At 58.5% G+C, this 23735-nt stretch overlaps 11 protein-coding genes across 11 annotated transcripts; 5 read left to right on the top strand and 6 right to left on the bottom strand.

The window, feature by feature from the left end:
• Positions 1–849: 849 nt before the first annotated feature.
• Positions 850–2991, top strand: PSEUBRA_002315 (Rab-GTPase-TBC domain protein; the record flags this gene model as incomplete). Its single annotated transcript, XM_059464788.1, has 1 exon — positions 850–2991. One exon carries the CDS (start codon positions 850–852, stop codon positions 2989–2991), a length of 2142 nt encoding a protein of 713 aa, XP_059320759.1.
• A 164-nt stretch (positions 2992–3155) lies between these two features.
• PSEUBRA_002314 (Proteasome alpha-subunit, N-terminal domain protein) lies at positions 3156–3914 on the bottom strand (the record flags this gene model as incomplete). Its single annotated transcript, XM_016435463.1, has 1 exon — positions 3156–3914. One exon carries the CDS (start codon positions 3912–3914, stop codon positions 3156–3158), a length of 759 nt encoding a protein of 252 aa, XP_016293213.1.
• A 735-nt stretch (positions 3915–4649) lies between these two features.
• Positions 4650–7070, top strand: PSEUBRA_002313 (Glycosyl hydrolase family 32, N-terminal; the record flags this gene model as incomplete). The annotated part of the gene is made up of 1 exon (XM_016435486.2): positions 4650–7070. The coding sequence occupies one exon, from the start codon at positions 4650–4652 to the stop codon at positions 7068–7070; it is 2421 nt and encodes an 806-aa protein (XP_016293212.2).
• Positions 7071–7236: 166 nt separating this feature from the next.
• Positions 7237–7941, bottom strand: PSEUBRA_002312 (uncharacterized protein; the record flags this gene model as incomplete). The annotated part of the gene is made up of 1 exon (XM_016435461.1): positions 7237–7941. The coding sequence occupies one exon, from the start codon at positions 7939–7941 to the stop codon at positions 7237–7239; it is 705 nt and encodes a 234-aa protein (XP_016293211.1).
• A 2196-nt stretch (positions 7942–10137) lies between these two features.
• PSEUBRA_002311 (NAD(P)-binding domain protein) lies at positions 10138–11194 on the top strand (the record flags this gene model as incomplete). The annotated part of the gene is made up of 2 exons (XM_016435488.1): positions 10138–10201; positions 10473–11194. The coding sequence occupies 2 exons, from the start codon at positions 10138–10140 to the stop codon at positions 11192–11194; spliced, it is 786 nt and encodes a 261-aa protein (XP_016293210.1).
• Positions 11195–11509: 315 nt separating this feature from the next.
• Positions 11510–13066, bottom strand: PSEUBRA_002310 (Actin-related protein; the record flags this gene model as incomplete). Its single annotated transcript, XM_016435441.1, has 1 exon — positions 11510–13066. The coding sequence occupies one exon, from the start codon at positions 13064–13066 to the stop codon at positions 11510–11512; it is 1557 nt and encodes a 518-aa protein (XP_016293209.1).
• Positions 13067–13479: 413 nt separating this feature from the next.
• On the top strand, positions 13480–16269 carry PSEUBRA_002309 (WD40 repeat; the record flags this gene model as incomplete). Its single annotated transcript, XM_016435487.1, has 1 exon — positions 13480–16269. The coding sequence occupies one exon, from the start codon at positions 13480–13482 to the stop codon at positions 16267–16269; it is 2790 nt and encodes a 929-aa protein (XP_016293208.1).
• Positions 16270–16368: 99 nt separating this feature from the next.
• On the bottom strand, positions 16369–17907 carry PSEUBRA_002308 (Protein of unknown function DUF2838; the record flags this gene model as incomplete). The annotated part of the gene is made up of 1 exon (XM_016435448.1): positions 16369–17907. One exon carries the CDS (start codon positions 17905–17907, stop codon positions 16369–16371), a length of 1539 nt encoding a protein of 512 aa, XP_016293207.1.
• An 830-nt stretch (positions 17908–18737) lies between these two features.
• Positions 18738–18953, bottom strand: PSEUBRA_002307 (RNA polymerase archaeal subunit P/eukaryotic subunit RPC10; the record flags this gene model as incomplete). Its single annotated transcript, XM_016435458.1, has 1 exon — positions 18738–18953. One exon carries the CDS (start codon positions 18951–18953, stop codon positions 18738–18740), a length of 216 nt encoding a protein of 71 aa, XP_016293206.1.
• A 281-nt stretch (positions 18954–19234) lies between these two features.
• Positions 19235–21121, top strand: PSEUBRA_002306 (Clathrin adaptor, mu subunit, C-terminal; the record flags this gene model as incomplete). The annotated part of the gene is made up of 1 exon (XM_059464787.1): positions 19235–21121. One exon carries the CDS (start codon positions 19235–19237, stop codon positions 21119–21121), a length of 1887 nt encoding a protein of 628 aa, XP_059321255.1.
• A 100-nt stretch (positions 21122–21221) lies between these two features.
• PSEUBRA_002305 (Src homology-3 domain protein) lies at positions 21222–23402 on the bottom strand (the record flags this gene model as incomplete). The annotated part of the gene is made up of 1 exon (XM_016435453.1): positions 21222–23402. The coding sequence occupies one exon, from the start codon at positions 23400–23402 to the stop codon at positions 21222–21224; it is 2181 nt and encodes a 726-aa protein (XP_016293205.1).
• Between the last annotated feature and the right edge of the window lie 333 nt (positions 23403–23735).

The following is a 23735-nucleotide window of genomic DNA, read 5'->3' as shown; positions in this document are numbered from 1 at the left end:
TATCGACCGGCGATCATTGTCGGTCATGGTCCCGACTGCAGGCTCGCAGGCTTGCAGCATGCACGTCCTTTGGTTCCTGTGTCAAGGGCAGGACAGGCTCATGTCATATTGACACAGATCCACATTTGCAGCTGCATTGTGCGTCTGCGATGTGACCAAGCTTCAAACAGCATCACACGAATCTTGATCTTGAGCAAGATCTGCCGCCGTTCCTGTCCGTCGACTCAAATTCGAAATTGGCTGAAACAGGCTTGGGCGTCGCAGACCCGCCTCCGCTAGCTCTGGAGTTGATCTGTCTTGATCCGCGCTTGCCGCGCTCGCTGTGTAAGGGCGGCTGGGCTCGTGCCTGTGTCTTTGCTTGGCCCGGCGCGAGCATGCCAAATCAATACCACTTGCCAAGAGCATCATCGGCTGGATCCGAGCATGGCGCTACGTTGGAGTGCGGTCCAGGGCATGCTTTCGGGTGTGCAGCTTGGTCGGATCCGAGCAATGCTGCTCTTGTGGCGTTTCGTCCCCTGTCTCGGATCATCCGACGACACCAGCGACCCTACGACCCTCTCGACCGACCGTGGGAAGCGCTTCGGGAGCCTGCCACGCTGACATCGGCTTACGGATACCGTCCGCGAGGATCCCTCAACCACCACGTTGGACCCTGAGCTCTCTTTTTTGTTCGGCTCAATCCGCTGCCGACGTGCTCTCAATTTTGCGGGCGTGACTGACGCACGGGACACTCACTCACTCGCGCTTTCTCACGAAACGCATTCCTTCCAACAAGTCACCATTCACACAGTCAGCGGGCATCTGACAGCACTCATCTTAGAGATGACTACATAGTGCGAGAGTATGGTCATGGCATCCGAAACGGCGCAAAGAGCCCAGAGCTCAGCGTCCGGCTCTTCTCAGCGGCAGATCGACGGTCAGCAAAGAACCAAGCATCGTCGTCGAGAGCTTCAAAAGCAGTGCCTTGCACCATCAGGACTCGATCATTCGGCCACGCCAGAATCACGCACGGACTCATGGCTCCTTCTGCTTGGCATCACGGACGATCATGTCCGTGCCCATGCTTCCACCTTGCAAGCGAAGCAGCAGCCTTCGGCAGAATCCGATCATGGCAAGCAGGGCGTGACCTCGACGAAAGGGCCTCTTGATGCAGACGGATGGCAGATTGCCGACAACATCCTTCAAGCTGAGGGCGGCTCCTCTTTCGGTAGCTCCAAGCAGAACGCCACCAAGGACCCGACGCCAGCCGACGACGGCTGGAAGGTCGTCAGGCACAAAAAGTCCAAAAGACGCAGAGATGCAGAGACCGCCACAACTGCGTCCGAGCCCAACTCGCCAGATCCTTCCGGCTCAATGCAGAGCAGTACGGCGTTTTCACCTGAAGACTGTTCGCCTGATTCGCCTCTGACGATGTCACCGGATCTGAGCGTTGAACCGCAAGTCGCGACTGGAACCGTAGGCAGCACACCAAAGCAGACTCCGCAAGAAGCATCGCGGACACATCAACAGCGATACCCAAGTCTGTCCAACAGAGACATCGAGCAGGTGGCCAAGGACGTTGATCGTAGCTTCATCGGCTCCGCTTTCCAGCATCTCTTTTCGTCGAGCAGCAACGATGCCACACCAGCACAGGACAAAGCCTTGCGGCGAAAACAGCTCACTCACCTCATCCTCACCACGCTCTCCCGCTACCCATCATTACACTACTTCCAAGGCTATCACGACATTGTCGCCGTCATCCTCCTCACCTTGTCGCCCGATCGACCGTCGCCCAACGCCCAACTCTTTCCACATGAACGTCAGCAAGCGCAGATCGAGCTCGTCGTCGAACGCATCAGCCTCCACCTCATCCGCGATAGCATGACGCGCGATCTCCTCCCCATCATGGGCCAGCTCAAGATGCTTGGCAACCTCCTGCGCTCCGTCGATCCGCTTTTTGCCGAGCTAGTTGATCGCGCATCGCCGCTGCCATTCTTTGCATTGCCGTGGCTGCTGACGCTGTTAACCCACGATGTAACCGACGTAGCGGTGATGCGGCGCGTGCTCGAATTCGTGCTTGCCTACGGACCTGCTTCTGCGATCTACCTCTGCGCGGCGGTGCTGCTGGTCAGGAAAGAAGAGATCGAAGGAATGGACGTGGATGAGCTCGAAGATCCAGCGATGCTCCACACCATTCTGAGCAGATTGCCGTCCATCATTGCGGATGTGGAGGATTCAGCGGATAGCATTGGCAGCAGTAGCACCCGCAGCGCAGAAGAGAGCCAGACGGAGAGGAGGAATGGGAACAGTACCACCGACTCGAATCTCATCTATACGGATCCAGACGTTGAGTTGCCGAGTCTGGCTTCAGATCGTGCGCTCGCCGCTTCCAGCCGCTCAAGTACGGACGACGAGCCAAAGACAGCCAAGACGGGTACGCCGATATCGACGTTGTTGCAGGAGGCGGTCGCTCTGATGCAGCGCTTCCCTCTCCCGTGCGATGCTTTGGAGGCAGAGAAGATCATGGGTCCGTCCAGCGTCCTCTTCACCTGGCCGAGCACATTTGATTCCGCTCACACACTGGATACAAAAGCTGACCGAAACAACACCCCAGACTCATCCTCACCAGACGAACCTCTCATCGACTGGCAAACGCTCAACGCACAAGCAGAGTCCGCACTGACCGGGCCCACCGACGCCATCGTCCGCGATCCCCACCCACCATCACCGACGCCCCCCGCCTCGGACTTCGACGAAAAGCTGTCCGACGAGAAGCACTCGCATCGCAAACGCCGACTGAGTCTCAGCGAGCAGAAGCATCAAGCACGCATGCTCGCCGTCGTCGGTCTCTCTGGGCTGCTGGTCGCGGCGCTGTTCACCGCGAGCCAGCAGAGTCCTGTTACAACGGCGAGCCAAGTGGTGGCCGGAGGGACCGAGGAGACCAAGCGCGTGTTGGCGTTGGTTGTGTCCCTCCTGAGCAACTGGGGGAGGGTGGTTGGAAGTGCGCAGTAGCTCAATCAGGTACGAACAGTGGAATGAAAAGCAATTTGTACACACGATGAAAGCCAAAGCCTGGGTGTGGTTGCCGTGTCGGGCTCTGATCAGCGCTCACAGTCGCAGCCTCTTTCGATCTGCAAGCATTACATCTCTGTCGAATGGATACCATTTCGCCGCACCTACAACGCAAGATAGTCCTTGATCTCGCTCTCGCTCAACTTCCTAAACACCGGAATTGGTTCCCCTACATCCCCGTTCCCGAGTGCCTTCTTGAACGTATCGCTGATGACGCCAATCTCGATGGTCTTCTCCGTCATCTGACCCTCGAATCCTTCCTTGAGTGTGAGCAGTGCGGTGTGAATGGCGTCCTCTTGGGAGATGTCGTCGTTGTACCTCTTCTCGAGGAACGTCTTTGCGTTCTGCATGTTCTTGCCGATGGCGCTGGCCTTCCACATAAAGTAGCTGCCGCTTGGGTCGACTTGATACAGACTTGGGCCGCGTGCGCTGTCGAAGCCGGCGACGAGGAGACTGACACCAAAAGGTCGGACACCGCCACGTTGGGTAGCCTGCTGCATGAGCGTTGCGATCTCCTGCACGAGCACCCTCGTCGGGGGATACTCGCCGAACGTCTTCCAGTACGTCTGCGCCGCTTTGCGAGCCGAGCTGACGAGCACACGGAAATCAGGCCCCATGCCAGAATACACCATGCCGATGTTGGGGCAGATGACGCTGATGCGCTCCAGAGCCGAGTCGTCCACGAGCGGAGATGGCGCCCGCTTCTCCGTCGCAATTACAATCGCATTCGATGCTTTGATCCCGAGGGAGGTGGCGCCTTGCGAAACGGCTGCAAGCGCATGCTCGATCTGCACAAGCTTGCCTGACGGCGAGAAAGTGGTGAGCGAGAACGAGTAGGCTCCGTCTCCTGCTCCGGCCGACATGGTTGCGATTCTATGGGGCCGTGCTGTTCGAGCTCCTGTTCAGTTGTGCTGGGCGCTCGCTTGATGCCCTTCTGTTCTGCTGAGTTCGCTGCTGTAGGTCGTCCGGAATAGCTGTGAGTGTGTGTGCAAGGTGACTGGAAGATCGAGACGAAGGTGAGGGTGGGTGGACGATGAAATGCAAAGCAACACTTCTGAAGCGCAGTGAGCTTCCCAAATTTGAGAAGGTGGTCAACGCGTCCACGGCTCCTCGAGCTGCGTCTGGCTGAACCCTGTGCGGCCTGCTGTGCCTTCGATCACCATTTTCTACTCCACATCTGAGCCTAGGCAAAATTCCATATTTGTCTGACCTGGATCTTTAACACTTGAACTCCAAATTTTTCCCTCTTTGCCGCTCCGACCTCGCTCCTCTTTGCCTCGAAGCGAGACCGAGACTTGTCCGTGCTACCTAACTGCGTGACCTTTCGCTTGGTGCAACTGACGGCATCGACGCCATCAGGACCAACCGACACCGGGCAATCGCAGAGCACCAACCTCGGCTGGCCGGCTCTGTGCGATGAGTTGCCTGTCGTAAAGTCTTCTCTGTAAATCAAATGCGTGGGCGAGGGACGGTCGAGGAGCGGCATCTGCTTTTTGACAGGTGAGAGCATGATCGTCATGCGCGGTGACCTACTGGGGCCGAAAAATCGCCGGCGGCCTGGGGCTCCGTTGGTGCGCTCCCATCCCTCAAAGCAAACCATGCCCGGCCGCCTGCCGTTTTGGCCGCCCGGCACGTCGACCGGCGACTTGCCTGATCCTATCTTGCTGTTCCATAAGCAGAGCGGTACAAAAGGACTAAGGCGACAGCATGTCCCTCGCTCACCGCCAACGTTCTTCAAGATGCGAGTCCTCTCCCTGATCAGCCTGCTGCCGCTAGGCAGCCTCGCCGCAGTCCTCGCCACCTCTTCCCCGGATTTCACCCAACCTCCGATCGCCAACGTCTCGAACTACCCTAACGGTTCGCTCTTCTACCACTGGCGACCGCGCGCGCACTTCATCCACCCGTCCAACCAGCTCGGCGACCCGACCGCGTTCTGGCAGGCCCCCGACGGCACGTCGCACATCACCGCGCTCTACTCGTTCCTTCGTGGCACGGGCAACGCCTCGCTCTCGACATCCGCTTTCTCCGGGTCAACCACTAAGGATTTCGTGCAGTATGAAGACCTTTCTGGCTGGCAGAATCCTGTGCAGATGGGACCAGGAAACGAAGTCGACTACATCGCCGATTTTGACGGTAGCGTCGTCGCGTCCGGCTACAAAGGTCTACCCACCTTGATCTGGACTGCCGTAAAAGGCTTGCCGATCAGCTGGACCATTCCCTACGTCGACGGGTACGAGTCGCAAGGTCTCGCCTACTCGCAGAACCAGGGTAAGACGTGGATCAAGCTCGATGGTGGCGCCAACGTACCTGTCATTCCGCGTCCGCCGTACAAGGGTGGGGTGGTCACCGGTTTCCGTGACCCATACATCTTTCGCAATGCCCAATTCGACAGCCTGCTCAACGTCTCCAGCGGGGAACCGATGCACTATGTGACGCTCTCTTCGGGTTTGCATCCCGCCCAGCCCGGTCTGCCGGGGGTGTCATTCGAACAGGCAGGACCCAGGGTTTGGTTGTACAAGCAAAGTGAACCGGGCAACTGGCTCAACTGGACTTTCGCCGGGCCCCTGCTGCGGTCCACGATCAACGACACTTTTGTGACCAAGGGCTCTGGGTGGGCGGCAACCGACTACTCGGATGGAAACAACTACGAATGTTCGCAAATCACCAACCTCGACTTTGATGGAGATAGCTCCTATGAGGGCACTGGACTGGCGTATGCGTCGTACGGTGCGGAGAGCAACCACACGCTCATGCTGTACCGTCTTGGCCATTGGGACGAGAACGCCGGGATCGAGACCACACCCGTCAATGCAAGTCTCGCAGACGGTGTGGTGGGCGCGAAGCAGGGTGTCGAGATGCAGACGGCGCTGGAGGGCGTGTTGGACTGGGGTCTAGCATATGCGTGCACTGGGTTGCGCGATGGAGCGTCGAGTCCAGCGAGGAGGATCGTATACTGCTGGATCAAAGAGGCCTTCGCTACTCAGGACGCGACCAAGTTCGTCACGCAGTACATATCATCCCTGACGCTGCCAAGGGAGTTGTACGTCAAGCGGGTCGATGGTGTGGTGAATGACGAGCTCGTTCGCGAAAACGCCTCCTGGGCCATCCTCGATCCTTCCTCCTCTTCGAACATTACGACCATCCCTCTCACCCAATTTGCGGGGTCGACCGCAGCAAATCGCTCAACGGTCGACCTTGTCATGCTGGGCATCAAGCCCGCAGCGGAACTCTCGGCGTTCCGAACCAACGCAAACGACTCGTACCACCACCCGGCTCTCACCCTCCAACCGCAGGACTTTAACGACAACGCATCGTGCATCGCTTCACTCAACCCCGAACTGCGTACCATCACGGCGGGCGACAACGCGACGCTGATCCACGAGCTCTTCATCCCGCTCCCGCGTCACCCTTCGAGCAGGCACTACGAGTTGTCCACCACGATCACGTTCCCCCTTTCCTCGTTGCGCAACGACACTGCCGACTTTGCTGCGGGCATCTCGCTCCTCCGCACCCCGCAGTCCAGCTCCACATCCGAAGATGTGGCGGTGGTCTATCAGCCACGGAACGAATCTGTTATCGTGCAGAAGCGCACTGCTCTCGGCGCTTCCTCCGTCCTCACAACACCTGAAGTCGGCAAGCTTCGACTGTGGAACACCACTGCTGGACTGGAGAAGCTTCACCTGCGCCTCTTCGTCGACGGTTCCGCGCTCGAGGTGTACATCAACGACCGATTCGTCCTGACCACTCGGGCGTACTACTGGTTCGCTGACGCCACGAGGGTAGGCTTCGTCTATCAGATGCCGCACAACTCGACGATGCGTGGAGAGGAATGGAAGGTCAAATTTGAGAATACGACGTGGTGGGAGGGTCTCACGGAGGCATATCCGAATAGGCCGACGGACAAGGAGGAGCTGATCAAGCAGGCGATGGGTTACCCTGAGCCGGAGAACAATCCCAATGCTGCTGGGATCATCTACAATGGCACTGGTCCGTCACCGCCCTTCCCAAATCTTGGATAGACGCTGTTTCCGACCCACATTGCAATCAAGTGCCCCACTCACCTTGGCTTCCATGGACCGCCTGTCGAATGTGGAACCAACTTCAAGCGCTCGCACAAGCACACCCTTCGAAGGCTGAATGCTATGAATGCTAAAACGATCTATGGATACAAACTCTAATGCAGGACTACGACGACGAGGAAGCGGGCAAGGGGTAGCTAAACGGATAGGTCCCGTCGCCGATATCCGTCCTATTCCCTGTGAAGCAGATCCTCACCTCGTCTATCCACCCGGCCTGATCTGGATCTCTATACGTTCCGTTCTTCGTCCCCCTCACGGCCTCGAACAGCCCCATGTTGAAATCCGCCGTTCTCCAGGTGCTCGCATCTGCCAGAATCGCAGTAAACTCTCCTGCTGGACCCATGATCTTGGCTTCGGCACCGCACCAATTGCGCGTCATGCTGTTCCACAACGTGCGATTCACATCGTGCGTCACCCTCTCGTCCGCACCCACTGCCTGGGACATGTTGAGCAACGGCAAGGCGAAGATGGGGGAAGAGCGGTTGAACTGGGTTCCACACCAGGTTACGTCCAACTGCTCTTTCCAGTAGGGCTGGAAGGCGGTCGCTTGGGTAGTGAAGCATGTGCCGAAGGGATTGTTGTTCGGACCGGTGCCGTTCCAGAATGGTGGGTCGGCAAAGGGGGAGGATGAGGAAGAACGGCCGAGTCGATCGCGGAAGACGACGAGTGGGGGTACGATGGCGGCGACAAGGCAGGCGACAACGACGAGAAAGATGAAGCCGCCTCGCCGATAGAATGGCTTGCGCGGTGGTGTGATCTGCGGTTCATCGGAGAAACCGCGTGATGGGTAGAGGTCGCTTTCTGCGCCCATGGTTGCTGCGATGTGGTCAGCGGGCGATGCGAGGATGGTGGTGCGTGGGAACGAGAATTGATATCGAGGTTGCGCGGCAGGTGTTGCAGGAGCGGAAAAGAGGTAGAGAAGGAGCTCGTTGAAGGATAGAGATGCCTATAAATGCAATGCAAAGAGATGTACGAAAGTTGTGGTTGGTCTGCAAGGACGATCTGTCCAACGGCGTGTGACGTGCGGTGCTTGTGGATGATGATGTGAGGATGCCTTGATGAGGTTAGCGAGGGGGAAGACCGATTCGAGAGTCGACTTGGCCGGAGATATGAGGTGGTCGTGAAGAAGATTGACGGAGCGATGGCAGTCGCCAAGAGTCTTGGAGCGTGCTTTGGAAGCAGGACCCTTGGTATGACACGGCTGATGGCTAAGGACAGACCGTCACGCTTGGCGGTGACGCGGGGCGAGGTGGCGAAGACCCGCACCACGCACCACAAAGCTTATGACGGCTTTGCATATTCTTTTTTGGAGCGCGCCGGAATCTTCTTGGCGCCCACCCCGGCCCGCCTCGCTAAAACAAGAGCGGGCTGCAGCTCTGTCTGGAAAAACAGCTGCGTCACCACTCCGCGTGGTCACCGAAACGTGCGCCTGTACGCCGCACTGCATCTCGATTCTGACGTCCGGCCGTCGAAATCAGCTGTTCACATCGTTGAGGCATGCTGTTGGGTCTTGTGAGATCGAGCAAGGTATACACGTTGCTTCGGGGTCGTGTGTTCCTGTGGGACCGAGGATCGACATGACTAGATGTCAATTTGACTCGGCAACGGTCAGACGGGCCCTCGAATGAATCTTGCCATCGCTTCAACGCATGGCGGCGACTAGAATCGGCAAGTTGAAAGTTTCGGCTGAGAGGCAAGCAGACAAGTCGTCCCGAGCTGACAACAAGGTTATGCACACCAAGATCTTAACATTGATGGGGCGAGAGCCAAGCTTGCTCATCGGCGGACGGGCGGCAGGCGAATCGGCTGATCGACAGAAGACCAAGCTCAAGGCAAGAGAGAAGGCGGGTCAGGCACCGACAGCTGCAGGTCGCACATCGCAAGCATGGCTTGTTCAACGCGGATGCGCTTCCCGATGCTGACCCTGAGGGACGCTCGGAATCGCCATGTTTCCGGATCTGCCAGCCTCTCTCTCTCAGTCATCCGCGCGTGAGCCATCACCATCGGAGTCTCGATTTTGTTTGCTCTCTTGTCCCAGCTTTTGACCGATGGAGCTGCACCGTGCGTCATGATGCGCGTCTAGCTGCATCCCATGCCTCCACTGTGGCTCCCCCACGCGCACGGCCTGAAGATCCGATGGCACTCGAATCTTCTGTGCCAAGCCCAATCCTCGAGTCCATCCATCCATCGCGGACTCGAGCGTGAAGAAAGAACCAATAGAGGCGATATAGATGTCGGCCTCGATCTGCCGAGGACTCGCCAATGCAACAGCTTGGGCCAAACAGGGCACATGACCCCAATTCCTGGATGGCGAAAGCCGAACAGAGTGAGATGAAAGTGTATCACAACAACGGCGATATCTTGACCGAGCATTCGGAATGCCAATTGAGTGCGGGAGACACAGCCTCGATATAGGAATCTTATTGTCTTTGCGTAGAAGTCCGACGATGGGTCAAGTCGACAACCACCAAGAAGACAAGGTTCAGGTATGCTGTAGCTCGGCACAGAAAAACCACCGACCCTGGATCGAGTCGAGAAGCAACGCCAGGCCGTGTGACGGAGCAACGCAGATTTGCCTCTTGCCATGAATCAGCGGTACAACTCCAGCTCGTGACGCTTGGACCATCCCTCGCTCTCTCTCCATATCGCGGTGCTGACTGTCTCGCTCCACCTAATCTACCCTGGCGGAGGACGCCTTCCGACGAGCCTCTCCCTCTGTCCCATCGTTTCGGCTGGGAAGCGATGACATTCCCACGCCTCTTCTCCCCTCCTTGACCCTGCGTGTGCGCTTGAGCCTGTCCTCTCGCTTATTTGAGACAGCCAGAGGACGACCCTAGAGTGGAGAACAGCCAACATGATTAAATACCTCCTACGCTTGCCATCCACACGCCTCGCTGCCTCCCTCCCTCCTTCTCCTCGTATCCCGTCTATCGCTCTCGCCCATCGACGTCCCGTTCCCTTCCCACCCTCTCTTACCAGAACCTTTTCTTCGTCGCTCATCACAAGAATGCCTTTCGTCATTGACCTCCAAGGCCAGACCGTCGTCGTCACCGGCGGTAACCGTGGTATCGGTAAGTGTCGCATTCAAACCTGCTGCTGATGTGTCAATGCTATCGCTGCCATTCTGGTCATGCTAGCGATACCTACCATGGCAGCCGGGCTCCCAGGCTGATTGCGGATGGCTTGCAGCCGTACCAGCATCTCGAGGGATTGTTTCAAGCGTTCCAAGCAGCCACGTCATCACAATGCAGAAGTCCCGCTGCCCCTTGATCCGCCCACCAAGATCCCATTGACTGACATTCTTTGTCTTAATCTCTCCGTTCATTCCGTTTAAACTCGCAGGTCTCGCCATCAGCGAAGCCGTCGCCGGTGCCGGTGCCAACGTGGCCATCCTCTACCGTTCGCACCCCAAGGCGCAAGAAGCGGCCGAAGAAGTGGCCAAGAAGTTCGGTGTTCAGGTCAAGGCCTACCAGTGCGACGTCGGAGACGATGAGCTTGTCAAGAAGACGCTCAAGCAAGCTCAGGACGATCTCGGACAGATCACTGGCCTTGTCGCCAACGCCGGTGTTTCCGTTGTCAAGCCGGCCACCGAGCTCACCAAGGACGACTTCCGCTACGTCTACGACACCAACGTCCTCGGTGTCTTCAACACCGCCAAGGCCGCTGCGCAGCTCTGGATCGAGTCTGGCTACAAGAAGGGATCGATCATCATCAACTCGTCCATGTCGTCGCAGATTTACAACCAGAAGGGCCTCAACGACCCTTTGACGCAGGTATTCTACAACTCGTCCAAGGGTGCCGTGACCAACCTGGGCAAGTGTCTTGCCGCTGAGTGGGCCCCCCACGGTATTCGCGTCAACATCCTCGAACCCGGTTTCTGCAACACGGAACAGACGAGCGGTATGGACCAGAAGATCCGCGATTACCAGGCCAACACCGTCCCCCTCGGCAGGTTCTCCGAGCCCCACGAGCAGGCCGAGCCTTGCATCCTCCTGCTCAGCGACAAGTCGTCCTACATGACCGGCTCCGTCATTCGCCCCGACGGCGGCGCTACCATCTGGTAAAGCGGTCGTGAGAAGCAGCACGTTTGTTCTCTTTGGAGCTGCATGTCATTTGATTTATTACCCTGGACTCTCGAGATGTTTGTGATGATGGAATGGGACATGAGGGAGTGTGAGGACTGTCTGTGCGGAGCGTGACAGGATTGGGAAGGAGAAAGATGCAAGAGCCCGAGCGGTGCTGCATGGGACTTGTTTCAAGGACTGACAAGTCCGCACAGACTCATCCAAGTGGCGATTCAGAACAATCCCGAAGCTGCCGATGTGTGAAGAGTTTCTGATAGATAGAGAGCGCAATACAAGGTGACCAAGAAATAAAACCTACTTGCAGCGGGCGTGAACAATGGCTGCTCCGTGCTCATCGTACTCCTGCTTTGAGATCCAGAGCTGGTGAAACGTGCCCAGACTAGCCAGGATACTGCCTCCGAGCCAGGACGAGTGTCTGCGCTCGGTGGTGTTACCTGGAGAGTGAATCTTGACCTTCTGATTGGGCGCTCTGACGCCGAGTTCGTAGCTCAACCTGTCGCTGAGGCCGGGCAGCAGGGAGGAGCCGCCGACGAGGACGATGTTGCCGAACAGCGAGGGGCGCGAGTCGACATCCACGGCATTGATCGAGGAAAGCACCATGTCGGCGAGTCCCACGGCTGCTTTGCCCCCCGCCACGCTCTCGGCTCCCGCACCGTTCTCCGTCGAAGGAGTGGAGGAAGGGTGTAGGACAGCCCCGCTTTCCGGCGAAGAGACACCGGACCACAACGTCGGAGTGAAAAGCACCTCGGGCGCCCGAAGACGTTCCACACCAAAAGCGTCGTTGTAGCCATCCGGGAACTCGTACATTCGCCCAGAGCGGAACTGCGCCTGCTGGTCGTCCCACGGCACCTCGAGCACCTGCGCTACGCTCTCCTTAAAATCGTTGACTACGCGGTTGACGTGGTAGTTCCTGAAGGAAGAAGTGGCACCATCGACGCGGTCTTGCCTCAACACTGCGTTTGCCGCTGCGCCCGGGTCGACGGCGGACCGGCTCTTGAGCAGATACTGCGGTGTGACTCCGCCGAACGTCGTGCCTCGCCCGTGATGCAGGCTGTATAGCAGTGCGCGGTTGATGGCGTCACCGCCGTTGTTGTGCCTGTGAATGCCCTTGCGGAGGATGAACCCATCGACGATGGGGATGGTTGAGACGCTAGTGCTGCCCACATCAATAACCAAGCTGCTCGGCTTGCCCGCCGCGAAGCTGCTCAGCACGCTCCGGTTGGCCAAATAGAACGCGGGGCTGCCGAGCGTCTCGAAGGCCAGCTCGGTGAGCTTCTCGCGCGACTCGCGCGCGTTCCACGCCGGCTCGGTCAGCAACAGAGGGTGCTCCCGCGCATCGCACGAGAGCGAGTCCAGCCCGAACGAGCACAGCTGCGCAAACGCCGAGGCGTCCGAGAGAATGCCATCGTCGTCAAAGATCGGAGAGATGTCAAAGGAAGAGCGGTAGAGGTTGAGGTCGTTATCGCCTACGTAGCGGCGGCGCTTCTTTTCGCGATCGACGGAGAAACGCAGCGCTTTGTTGGCGGCTTTGGCGCGCGACTGCTTGAGTCGGTGATCGGATGCTTCTTCGGTTGCAGCGTCGCCGGCGCCGTTGGATGTCGAGGCGGCTTCCCCGTCCGCCATGGCCTCGTCGCCATCAGCAGGCGCAGCGGCGGTGGAAGATGAAGAGGCGAGAAGAGCCGCTTGCGATTCGAGCTCGGCGATGCTCTCATCGCTAATGGATGTGTGACCGTAGTACGAGGGGACGACGACTCGAGGTGCATCCTCGCCCGCCCACCCGACTCGACTGGAAGAGTGACCGGCATCGATGACGAGCGCATTGATCTCGTCTCCTCCGTAGACGCCTGGCATTTTGACCGCGAGCTTGTTGGTGACCTGCTAGCGATGATATATGTGATGATGACGGCAATGGTTGGCAGGATGTGATTTGGCGTAGATGGCGTGCCGAAGAGTGTGCGAGTGATGGAGTTGTCAAAGTCGGTAATGGATGGAGATGGCTCAAGCTCAAATCTCTGTCTCGCGACGCGAAAGCTCAGATGCCCTCCTTCTTCCATCCGGCCGGGAAGAGGCCACCACTCCACACACGCCAAAGTTGCTTGGCCTGCAGCCAGCAAAAATTTCGAGGCAAAAAAGGTTTCTTCTCAAAAAAAGTGAACCCTGAGCCGTGTCCATGCTGTCTTCGACAACCTTCACTCCAGAGGCTTACACGATTGCCCACAACCATCATAGCCTTTTCACAGCAGCTGCAGACATCGAGCATAGCAATGGCGCGCCCGACTGCCTCGAGCTCGGCCCCGGCTTCGGCCGCTCGCAATGGCACTGCAAAGAGGAAGCGCAATGTCCCTATACCTGCCGCCACTACATCTACCCCACCCATCACAAGAGCACCCGCACCAGCTAAGGGCAAGTCGAAGGCTCTCGAGCTCGATCTCGGTAACTCCGACGACGACGAAGCAGCCGGGCTCGGCTTGGCTTCTGATGACGACGAAGATGAAGAAGCACTAGCATCAGATAATGGATCTGACGATGATGCTCAGGACGAGTTCCCCGAAATCGACCTCGAGGCGAGCGACGATGAGGACGCAGCAGACAGCGAAGATCATGACGAGGAGGATGCGGACGACGAGTCTGTGGAGCTTCAGGACAGTCAGGCGGATGAGGAGGGCGAATCTTCCGAACAAGGCTACAACTCGTCGGACATCGACAATTCCGACTTTGACGAAGACGACGACGAGGGCGATCTCGCCTACGATTCAGCGGACGAGGAAGCGCGTGCCTCTGCCTTCGCCGCCCGCAGCGACGCTTCGCAGACCAGCATCGACGAAGAGCTCTCGCGCATGATGGTACGCTACTCTTCGAAGCCCGACGAGCAGTCCGGCTCGCTTTCCGCCACCAACAAGCTCGGCATTCCACGTTCGCAAGCAGCACAGGCCTTCGACCTGCGGGTTCGCAACCCGGATGGCTCGGCAAAGGGCGTCTTCAAGCGCAGCGAGATCACCGGAGAGATGAAGCGGGTCTACCCCGAGATCGACGCAGAGTACGACTCGGACAGCAGCACGGAGAACGCAGAGAACCGAATTGGCAATGTGCCACTCGAGTGGTATGACGACCTTCCTCACATCGGCTACGACATCAACGGACGCAAGGTCATGAAGCCAGCCACCAAGGACGAGCTCGAAAAGTTCCTCGACACAGTCGACGGTGATGGAGAGGCGTGGTTCTCGGCTCGCGACAACTCGACCGGCAAAGACGTTCGATTGTCAGACGAGGAGCTCGCCATCATCCGCAAGCTTCAGAACGCAGAAATTCCTGACGACGCCTATGACCCGTATGAGGACTACGTCGACTGGTTCACCGGCGAGGACAAGGTCATGCAGACCGCGCTCTCTGGTCGACCCGAGCCCAAGTCTCGATTCGTGCCCTCCAAATGGGAGCACAAGAAGGTCATGAAGATCGTGCGAGCTATTCGCGAAGGTCGCATCATCCCGGGAGCGGCTGCCAAGAAGGACACCAAGCCCAGGTTCTACAACATCTGGGCCGACGCTGACGAGAACGACACTCGCAGTCCGTGGGCTGTCATGGCCGCACCCAAGCTGGCCCTCCCCGGTCACGCCGAGTCGTACAACCCACCCGCAGAGTACCTATTCAACGAGCAAGAACGCAAAGACTGGGAGGAGGCCGAGCCGGAAGACCGCAAGCAGAACTTCCTTCCCGCCAAGGCTGATTCGTTACGCCGTGTTGGCGCGTATCAGAACTTTGTACAGGAGCGCTTTGAGCGATGTCTGGATCTGTACCTGGCGCCGAGGATGATGCGCAAGAAGCTCGACATCCACAACCCGGAGAACCTGCTGCCCAAGTTGCCATCGCCCAAGGAGCTCAGGCCATTCCCAACGACGACGAGCGTGGTGTACGCGCATCCGGACGGCGGCAGGGTGCGATGCCTTTCGGTCGACCCGACGGGCCACTGGCTTGTTACGGGTGGTGACGACGGTCGCGCCCGACTATGGGACGTTGCCATCGGCCGATGCACCGCGTCGTGGGATGTATGCGAAGGCATGCCCAAAGCGGAACGTTCCGCGGTCCACTCGATCGCCTGGTGCCCGACGCGAAACTACTCGCTCTTCGCTGCCGCCGTTCACGGTCGCATCGCCATCATCGCGCCACCGCAAACCCAGAACTATGCAAAGACGTCGGCCAACGCCATCTCGTCGAAGTCTGCCTCGTCCGCTTCTGGCTCGACAGCCACGTCCACCGCCTCGTTCCTCTACGCGACCGCTGCAGCGGCGACGTCGATGCCGAGCAAGCCCGACGCCCGCTCTCCCGTCGCCTGGACGCGCCCTGCTGAACCTGACCGTCGCGCCGGTGTCGCGATGCACCTCAACATCACCTCGACCAACGCGAGCAACCTCAAGACCGTGGTGTGGCACAACAAGGGCGACTACTTTGCCACCGTCTGTCCCGATTCCGCCGCCGGTGCGGCCGGGCTGTTGATCCACCAACTGTCCAGGCACCGATCGCAGTCGCCCTTCCGCAAAGCCTCTCGGGGGTCTTCGGTGCAGAAACTCGTCTTCCACCCTAGCAAGCCGTGGGTGTTTGTGGCGACGCAGCGCTATGTCCGGGTGTATGACCTGATGGCCCAGTCGCTCGTCAAGACCCTCCAGTCGGGCTTCAAGTGGATCTCGTCCCTCGACGTCCACCCTTCGGGAGACCACGTGATCGTCGGTAGTTACGATAAGAAGTTGGCTTGGTTCGACCTCGATCTCTCCACCCGACCGTTCAAAGTGCTCAAGTACCACGCAAAGGCGGTTCGTGCGGTGCACTTTAGTACCGCATGGAACCTTGTTGCGGATGCAAGCGACGATGGGACGTTGCAGCTGTTCTACGCCAAGGTGGGCAAGGATTACGGGGATAGTCTGACGCTGGTGCCGCTCAAAGTGCTGAGGGGTCACGAGGTGAGGAATGGTTTGGGAGTGTTGGATGTCAAGTGGCACCCGAACCAGCCGTGGTTGTTCTCTGCGGGGGCTGATGGAAATGCCGTCCTGTGGACCACTTGAGATCACTTTCAATCAATCCCACCCTTTGCATGTTTTCATTGTGTGGTATCATTGGCGTTTGTGTGCAAAATCTCTCGTGAGTGTATGTTGGAGCAGCGGTTAGACATGCTTCTTATCCTCCCCACCATCGGGTAAGCCGCTTGCTGCAACCGCCGCATCCTCCTCTCCCTCCTCCGCATCCGCCGCTCCCTTCTCCAGCGCCTCCTCGACCTTCCCCTCCGCCGCGGCACCCGATACCACGCTCTCGGTCGCCTTCATCATCTCCATCTCCCTCCTCAACTCCAGCAGCTCCTTCTCGAACCTCCTCCCAAACACCTCGACGTAGTAGCTCGCGCCGTTCCACACGCTAACCACAAAAATGCCCATGAAGAACACGGCGCTCGCCGTCCTGCTCGGATACAACAAAAGGGGTGCCGGGAGGGTGGTGATGATGGTATAGACGAACTGAAGCAGCATAAAGGCGGGTTCGCGGCGTTTTGGTGGGGCTTTGCCGAGCAAGTTCGCCACGGGGCCTTTACCCTTACTCATGGTCGAGTAGGAATTGATGCGTTCGCCCGCCTCGATCTTGCGCTTCTTCCTAATCACGATAAGCTCGTAATAGATGAGTTGCCAGAGGAGGTAGATGGTGACGTTGAACCAGAAGGATGTGTATCCGTTTAACGTGGTGAGGTTCTTCAGTGCGGGGAAACGCGCCACCGCCTCGCCCGGTGGCATGAAGTGCACCATGGTGGTAAACACAAATGGTGGGTAAAGATGGATGAAGAGCGAAGTCATCTTCTCGAGCGAATGGAACACGAGCGAGTTCCTCCACGTCGCAACGCTGAATGCCAACGGTCCATGCGCTGCACAGTAGCACACCGTGAACAGGAACTCCGATCGTGGGAACACCCAGATGAACATCAAGTTGGCCACGTTGAGAAAGTAGCAGAAATCGAATAGGAAGTAGTGCCACTTCTTGCTCGTATAGCTCCACACTCTGAGGGGCAAAAAGTACAACGCCAGGAGCGAGTAGAGTTGCGGAATCCATTCGGGTCGAAGGGCAAAGACCAACGAGCTGACGACGAGGTTGCAGACCCCCACGACGAACGAGATCTTGTCCCGGAGACGAACGGTTTTCGAGTCCATCCAGCGTTGTTGCAGGTTCTCGATTCGTTGCGAGACTTTGCGACGCATCTTTTTGAGTTCATCGTCCATCTGGGCCAGCTCGCGCTTGGATTTGGCTTTGCGGACGAGTTCCTCGCGCCGACGACGCGCACGCGACTTCATGTCGCCGGAGAAGGCGGACCATTTGCGTCCGGCCAGATCGATGCGCGGTGAGAAGTACGTTTGCAGCAGGTCGGAGAGTGGGAGTGCGCCAGCGGTGCCAGAAGAGCCGAGAAGGTCGATGCCCTCCATCGAGGCGGAGGCGCTCGAGTTGTTGGTGCGGAACGAGGGACCGGAAACGGAGCCGTCGTCCGACCAGGCGATGCTGGATGCGCGAGACAGGGTGGGGCGAAGACCGTCGCCCGAAGAAGAGCCTTCCGAGATGTGCGAGTAGGAGGACGAGGTCGAGGAGACGCGTCGCATCGCGGCTCCGTTGGCGTCGTTGGACGCAGCCGAGGCGTCCGTGTCGGGGACGGCGAGCGTGTCCGACGCCATCGTTTGCGGTGATGGCGAGCTGACAGCTGTTGAGAGTGGGTGGTGTGAGCAAAGGTAGAGAAAGGTCCGCAAGGATGCGAGATAAAGAGCGCGGAGAGACACGCCTGTCAAGCGCACTCTTGTCAGTGACAGCATCGCGCAGCTCCGCACACCAACACCTGCGCCTTTTGTGGCACAAATCTCACTCCACTCTCAAAGCCACGCCGCGGAATTTTTGAATCTGTTAGGTTAGGCTACGTCCCTATCCTCCTGAAGGTTCGCACGAGGCAAAGCGATCTGCTCATGTCAAGGTGCTCTTGATGTCATGCCGACAAGCGACAGATCGTTCCGTCTTGGCTTCTCAATCGGTCGAAATGTAGCTTTGAGACGGAGTCAATGTATGAACGGAACTGGTGAGTATGCTAAAAGTACAAGATAGGTGAAACAGTACAAACAAGAAGGGAGAGACGAGCAAGGAGGCGCGAGACAGCCTCTGCCCCTCGCTGACTCGAATGGGCGCCATCGCAGGCAGTGTGGACCGAGAAGAGCAGAAGATGGGTGCTGGAGTATGTGACATCGTCGCTGAAGATGCCAAGGACAGCGCTGTCGTCGCTAGCACGACGCAGCGTCCGAAAGTGATGATAGGGTCACACATATGTGGGAAGACGTGAGACATCCGCTGAAGCCAGTCTCTGGATGGTGCGAGAGGGCTACGAGGGTCGATCGAGATGCTTTTGATGCGGGAAACGGCCTGCGCGAGCGCCAATCGAAACGTCCACAGGATGGGCGATGGAATCCTAGATCCATCATTCGTCCGGCTCCGTGCGGTCTTCGAGGGGTCGATGCTGCGTCTAGCGAGCCTCAAAGTGCAGCATGCGCTTCGTCCTCTTCTTGTACATGACACGGTGACCGCACTCTCGGCAACGGATGGGTTCCCTAGGTCGGATCTCGTTGGTGGCGGCGCAGTCGGCGCAGATGTACTCCATCACCGGGTTGCGTGTCGCGATCCCGCCCATTCCTGCGCCACCGCTGGGCGCCGAGCCTGCTGGTCTTGCCTGGTACGACATGTTGCTGCCTCGTCTTTCGATGAACAAAAGTGGTAGGGTTGAGATGCAAGATGAAACGGAAGGAAGGATCGACGAAGCTGGAAAGTGGAGAAATGCCCGGCGAAAAATTCTCGAATCGGACCCTAGCACGTCACGTGACGCCAGCAACTCTTCTCAAGGTTCGACAAGTGTTGGTCTTTGAAGCACGGGACACCTTCTTGATCGCGACGACATCACCACACCGCCTCAGGTCTCTATTCTTAAAAGCTGCGAAGAAGCAGTTCTCGGATCGTGCAACGCGGATGTCGGGCCCATTGGAGGGCATCATCGTCCTCGCAGCCGACGGTCGGCCCGTGGTCCATTCGCACTTTGCCAACCGGATCCCATCGTATCCATTGCTCCATTCAGACTACTTTGCAACCCTCCTGGCCGGGATCAACTCGGCCAATGCGCAGATCTCTAGCTCAAGTACGTCAGGCGCTTCAGCAATAGCGGGCCCCTCGCTCAACCGCATCTACTTCACCAAGGATGTCAAGCCCGTCATCTGGGTGCCTGGCGTTCCGGATGTCAACCCTATGGATCTGCAAAATCAGGCCGACGAAGATGACGAGGAGGACGACGAAGATGCAGCAGACGTCACGGCCAATATGGGCGAGCTATCGCTAGCGAGTCAGCTCAGTGCGAGGATCACAGCGAGCCGTACTGCTCCATCGAATCCAACACTGGAGCCCAATGTCTGGGATGAAGCTGGATCACAGCGTCCATCAATACCAATCGACGACACAACGACCGACACCATATCCCTCCCTCGTTCCGCCGCTCCGGCAACCGACGAAATGCGAGGGGTTCAAGTCGTACAACAAGCCGCCGAAGCGCTGGCCGAACAAGGTGCTGCGCTCATCCACATCGCCTCCGGTCCTCTCCGCTTTCTTTGTCCCGTCTCTCGCGAGGTCGACCCGCTCCTCCCGCTCACGTTCCTCCGCTCGTTCATCTCCATCCTGCAAGAGTACCTCACCCAGTCGACCGACCCTTCGCTTCTGACGGAGGACACGCTGCGCGACAACTTCGACATCGTCTACCAGCTCTTCGAAGAGATTGTAGATACCGATGGCAACATCCTCACTACTGAAGTCAACATGCTCAAGAGCCTGGTGTTGCCGCCGAACTGGGTGGGCAAGCTGGTGAAAGCGGTGGGTGTGTCGGGACTGGCATCCGCCGCGCCGCCACCGCTGATCTCGACGATTCCGTGGAGGAGGGCGAATTCGAAGTATACGAACAACGAGATCTTTGTCGACCTGGTAGAGACGCTGGAGGGCGTGGTGGCGAGGAATGGGCGGCCGGTGGCGATGGATGTGTGGGGAACATTGCAGTGCAATGCGAGGCTGTCGGGGACCCCGGATCTGTCATTGACGTTCAATGCGCCGGGTCTGGTGCAGGACGAGAGCTTCCATCCGTGCGTGAGGTATCGGGTGTGGAGGAAGGAGAGGAGGTTGTCGTTTGTGCCGCCAGATGGGAATTTTGAGCTGGTGTTGTTTCGCGTGGGATCGCCGTTCCTTGCTGGCGGAGAGGGAGGGGCAGGCAAAGGGCCGACCAACGGATGGACGAATCGAATGCCGCTCCACCTCTCACACTGCATCGAGCTGGGGAAAGGATCAGCGACGGCGGTGTTTCAGATTCAAGCATCCTCTTCATCCTCCACCACGTCGTCCTCGTTATCGTCACATCCCACTGGCCGGGCGGCGAAAGGTCCAGATCCACCCGGCACACTGGAGGACGTGACTCTCACCTTCGGCCTCGGCCCCGGCGTCGTGTCTATCGAAGCGGTCGTCGGCGGCGGCCCCGTCCCACCCACCTGGACACTCTCCCCCACCCTCGTGCCGTCCCCAGGTGACCTCTACGGCAGCTACATCTACGATCCTACCACCAAGATCCTCCGTTGGGTCATTCCCAAACTGCTCCCCTCCAACGCCCAACGGCCGTGCCTGTTGAAGGTCACGTGGACGACGGGCGATGCAAGCGCCAAGCCGTCGCATTCTAGCGCGGTATCTGTTGGATGGACCAACCCCACCGCTGGCCTATCGCAATTGAAGGTGGATAGCGTGAACCTGACGAACACGCAGAACCACCCGTATCGCCCATTCAAGGGCGTCCGCTCTTTCAGCAAAGGCAAGATCACTTTCAGGGTATAAAGCAATTCCAGCATCACAAACGGCAGACCAATGAGCGTGACGGTGACTTTATATGAGTACAACCAACTGGTATCGAGTGAAAGCGTACAAAGCCAATCCCCTACGAAGCGTGGAGCATCAGCTTCCATCCTTTGTCCGTCGCCTCGTCCAACCAAGCGGTGAGGCTTGCGTCGTCGGCAATGCTCTCTGGCCTCTCATTGCAGTTGAATGCGGTAACATCCGCACCCAATCTCTCGCGTACCTTTTCGAGCAGCTGGGCGAACGTCGGGCTGGGAGGCATACGAAGGGCGATGACGCTATCCAAATCGTTCCGGCGTGCCACCTTGATTCGATGGTACGCAACGTTTGCACTCGACCCCGACGTCGCCTGTGGTTGTGAGGAAGGTCCGGAAGAGTTCTGCTTACGATGACCACTCGAGGCGGAGGTTCGACCTGTACTAGCCGCTCCACCGGGACCACCAAAGACCGCACTGCTGCGCGTCGAATCGCGCTGACCCGAAGAGGCACCTGCCGACCCGGAGAGCAGAGAGGCATTGCGCATCTTGGCACTCAACTCGTCCTCCGCGCGGGAGGACGTACTGCTCCGCCCCACCGGCTGATCCTCCGCATATCGATTGCTGCCGTTGCTTCGCAGCTCCGCTTGCGTCTGCTGCGGTTGACCCAACTGACTCGATCGTTGATTGCCGCCGTCAGCCTCACCAGCGAGGTAGCCGTAGTCCTTGTACTGCAGACTGCTGTTGCGCGCATCCGTGGGCCCACGGGCAGGATGCGACGTGCAGTGATCTCCCGGTCGCGGCTCGAAGAAGAGCCGCACGAGCTCCGATCGCATGATGTACTCGGGCAGCGAACAGAGCTCGATGATGTACTGATCGAGGTCGACGCGACGTTGCGAAGTGATGAGGTCGTCGACGACGTCGAGCGGGCCAGGCATGAGGGGGAGGATGCGCTCGCTGGCGTGCCCGTTGGCGTCCGTCTCACGACCCGCTTCGGCTGGGAAGTGGTCGAGAAGCGCGATCTGGAATTCGTAAAAGTCTTCGTAGAGGCGGTAGAGGATGAGGTCGCGCTCTTCGCCGTCGGGGGCGGTGGGGGCGTTGGAGGGGGCGGATGCGGAGGGGCCGGCAACGTGCGTAGCCTGGATGCGGAACCAGTAGTCGCCCTGCTCGTAGTGGAACGAGTCGACGGTGGCGGAGGTGATGATGCCGGTGGGGAGGGGCTCGCCGGGCGACATGCCGGGTGGAAGGGAGGTGAGCGGGTCGATGGCATCGTTGTCGAAGGGCTGCAAGGGGTCTACACCGCCGAAGGGAGCTTGTGCTTGTTGGTAGAGGTCGTCCTTCGAGACTGGGGTAGGAGCGGGCATGGACGAGATGGAAGATTGCTGGCCGTGAAGTCCATTGGAGGGGACGCCAACATTGTTGCTGCTGCTCCCTGAAGCGGCTGCTGCCATGTTGGAGTAGGGAGAGTTGACGCCGGGTTGGGACGATTGTGGGAAGTCGAAGCGACCCAGAGGGATGGTGTTCTTCTTGTACTCGGCCGTCATTTTCTTCCATTCCTCGACCTTGGGCACGACACCGCTCTCGATGAGCTCCTGCACGTCCTCGATGGGTCGCCCTGTGACCAGATCGCGGATCTCGACGAAAGCCACGGGAATGAGACCGGGACCACCGAGCCTTCCAATGGGTTTGGCGACGAACCACTCAAAGTTGGATTGCGCAATGACGATGATCGACTCGCCCGCCTTGGCTTCGAGTTCGTCGGCCCGCTCTGCGAGGAAGTCATACTTGACCACGGCGTAGAGACCCCCGCCGCCTTTTGCGGTCATGGCAGCACCTGCAGCGCGTCCACCGTATGCCTGAGATGAAGAAGCCCCTGTCGGGAGGGGCACGGAACCGGAAGGAGGCGACATGCTGCCAATTGCTGGCGAGGAAGCGCCGGGACCAGCGGCAGTGCCAGAGGCGGCACGGTTGCTCTTGGACAACACATCGAAGTGGCTGGCTGGCACGAGACCGCGCGCGTTGGTCATAGGATTGTTGGCCTCGAACCAGTCTGCGTTGGGTGCCGGGTCGGTGATGACATGGAAGAAGTCGCCCTTATGGAAACTGAGCTCGTGAGGGGATGCGGATTTGTAGTCGCGGATGGCTCGGATAACGAGCTTGGGTGGTTGAATGGTCACGGCACTCTTGACGTTGGAGAAGGTACCTGGGCTCGCACTGGAGGCGGAGGGCTTCCCACCGGAATGGCGGTCTTTGTTGAGGGACCTACGAAAGTCCTTGAGACCCTTCATGATGGACCAGCTATAGCAACTAACCGTGCGTCGTGACTGTCGAGAGGTTCTGAGGGAGTGTACGAGTGCAGGGTGAGCGTGTTCCGGATCGACGCTTCGACGACGACGAGACAGCCGGCAAAAGTGCGGATGGATGAAGCGCGAAGGATGGTGGAGTGAAAGATTGCAGCATCAGCCCGGACCAGTCGACGAGCGCGGCGGTGGTTAGCAGCGCCGTGCAGTTCTTTTTTTGAGATCTGACACCACGTCGTGTTGAGCACATCCACGCGGGAGTGCAATCCTCGGAAACTCGCCATAAAATATTTAATAAAATCAAGGCCAAAAATTTCTATC

This window comes from Kalmanozyma brasiliensis, assembly GCF_000497045.1.
Source record: "Kalmanozyma brasiliensis GHG001 unplaced genomic scaffold PSEUBRA_SCAF18, whole genome shotgun sequence".
NCBI classification, from domain to species: domain Eukaryota; kingdom Fungi; phylum Basidiomycota; class Ustilaginomycetes; order Ustilaginales; genus Kalmanozyma; species Kalmanozyma brasiliensis.
The sequence above is the reverse complement of the archived record's forward strand: the minus strand, read 5'-3'. Positions and strand labels throughout refer to the sequence as shown.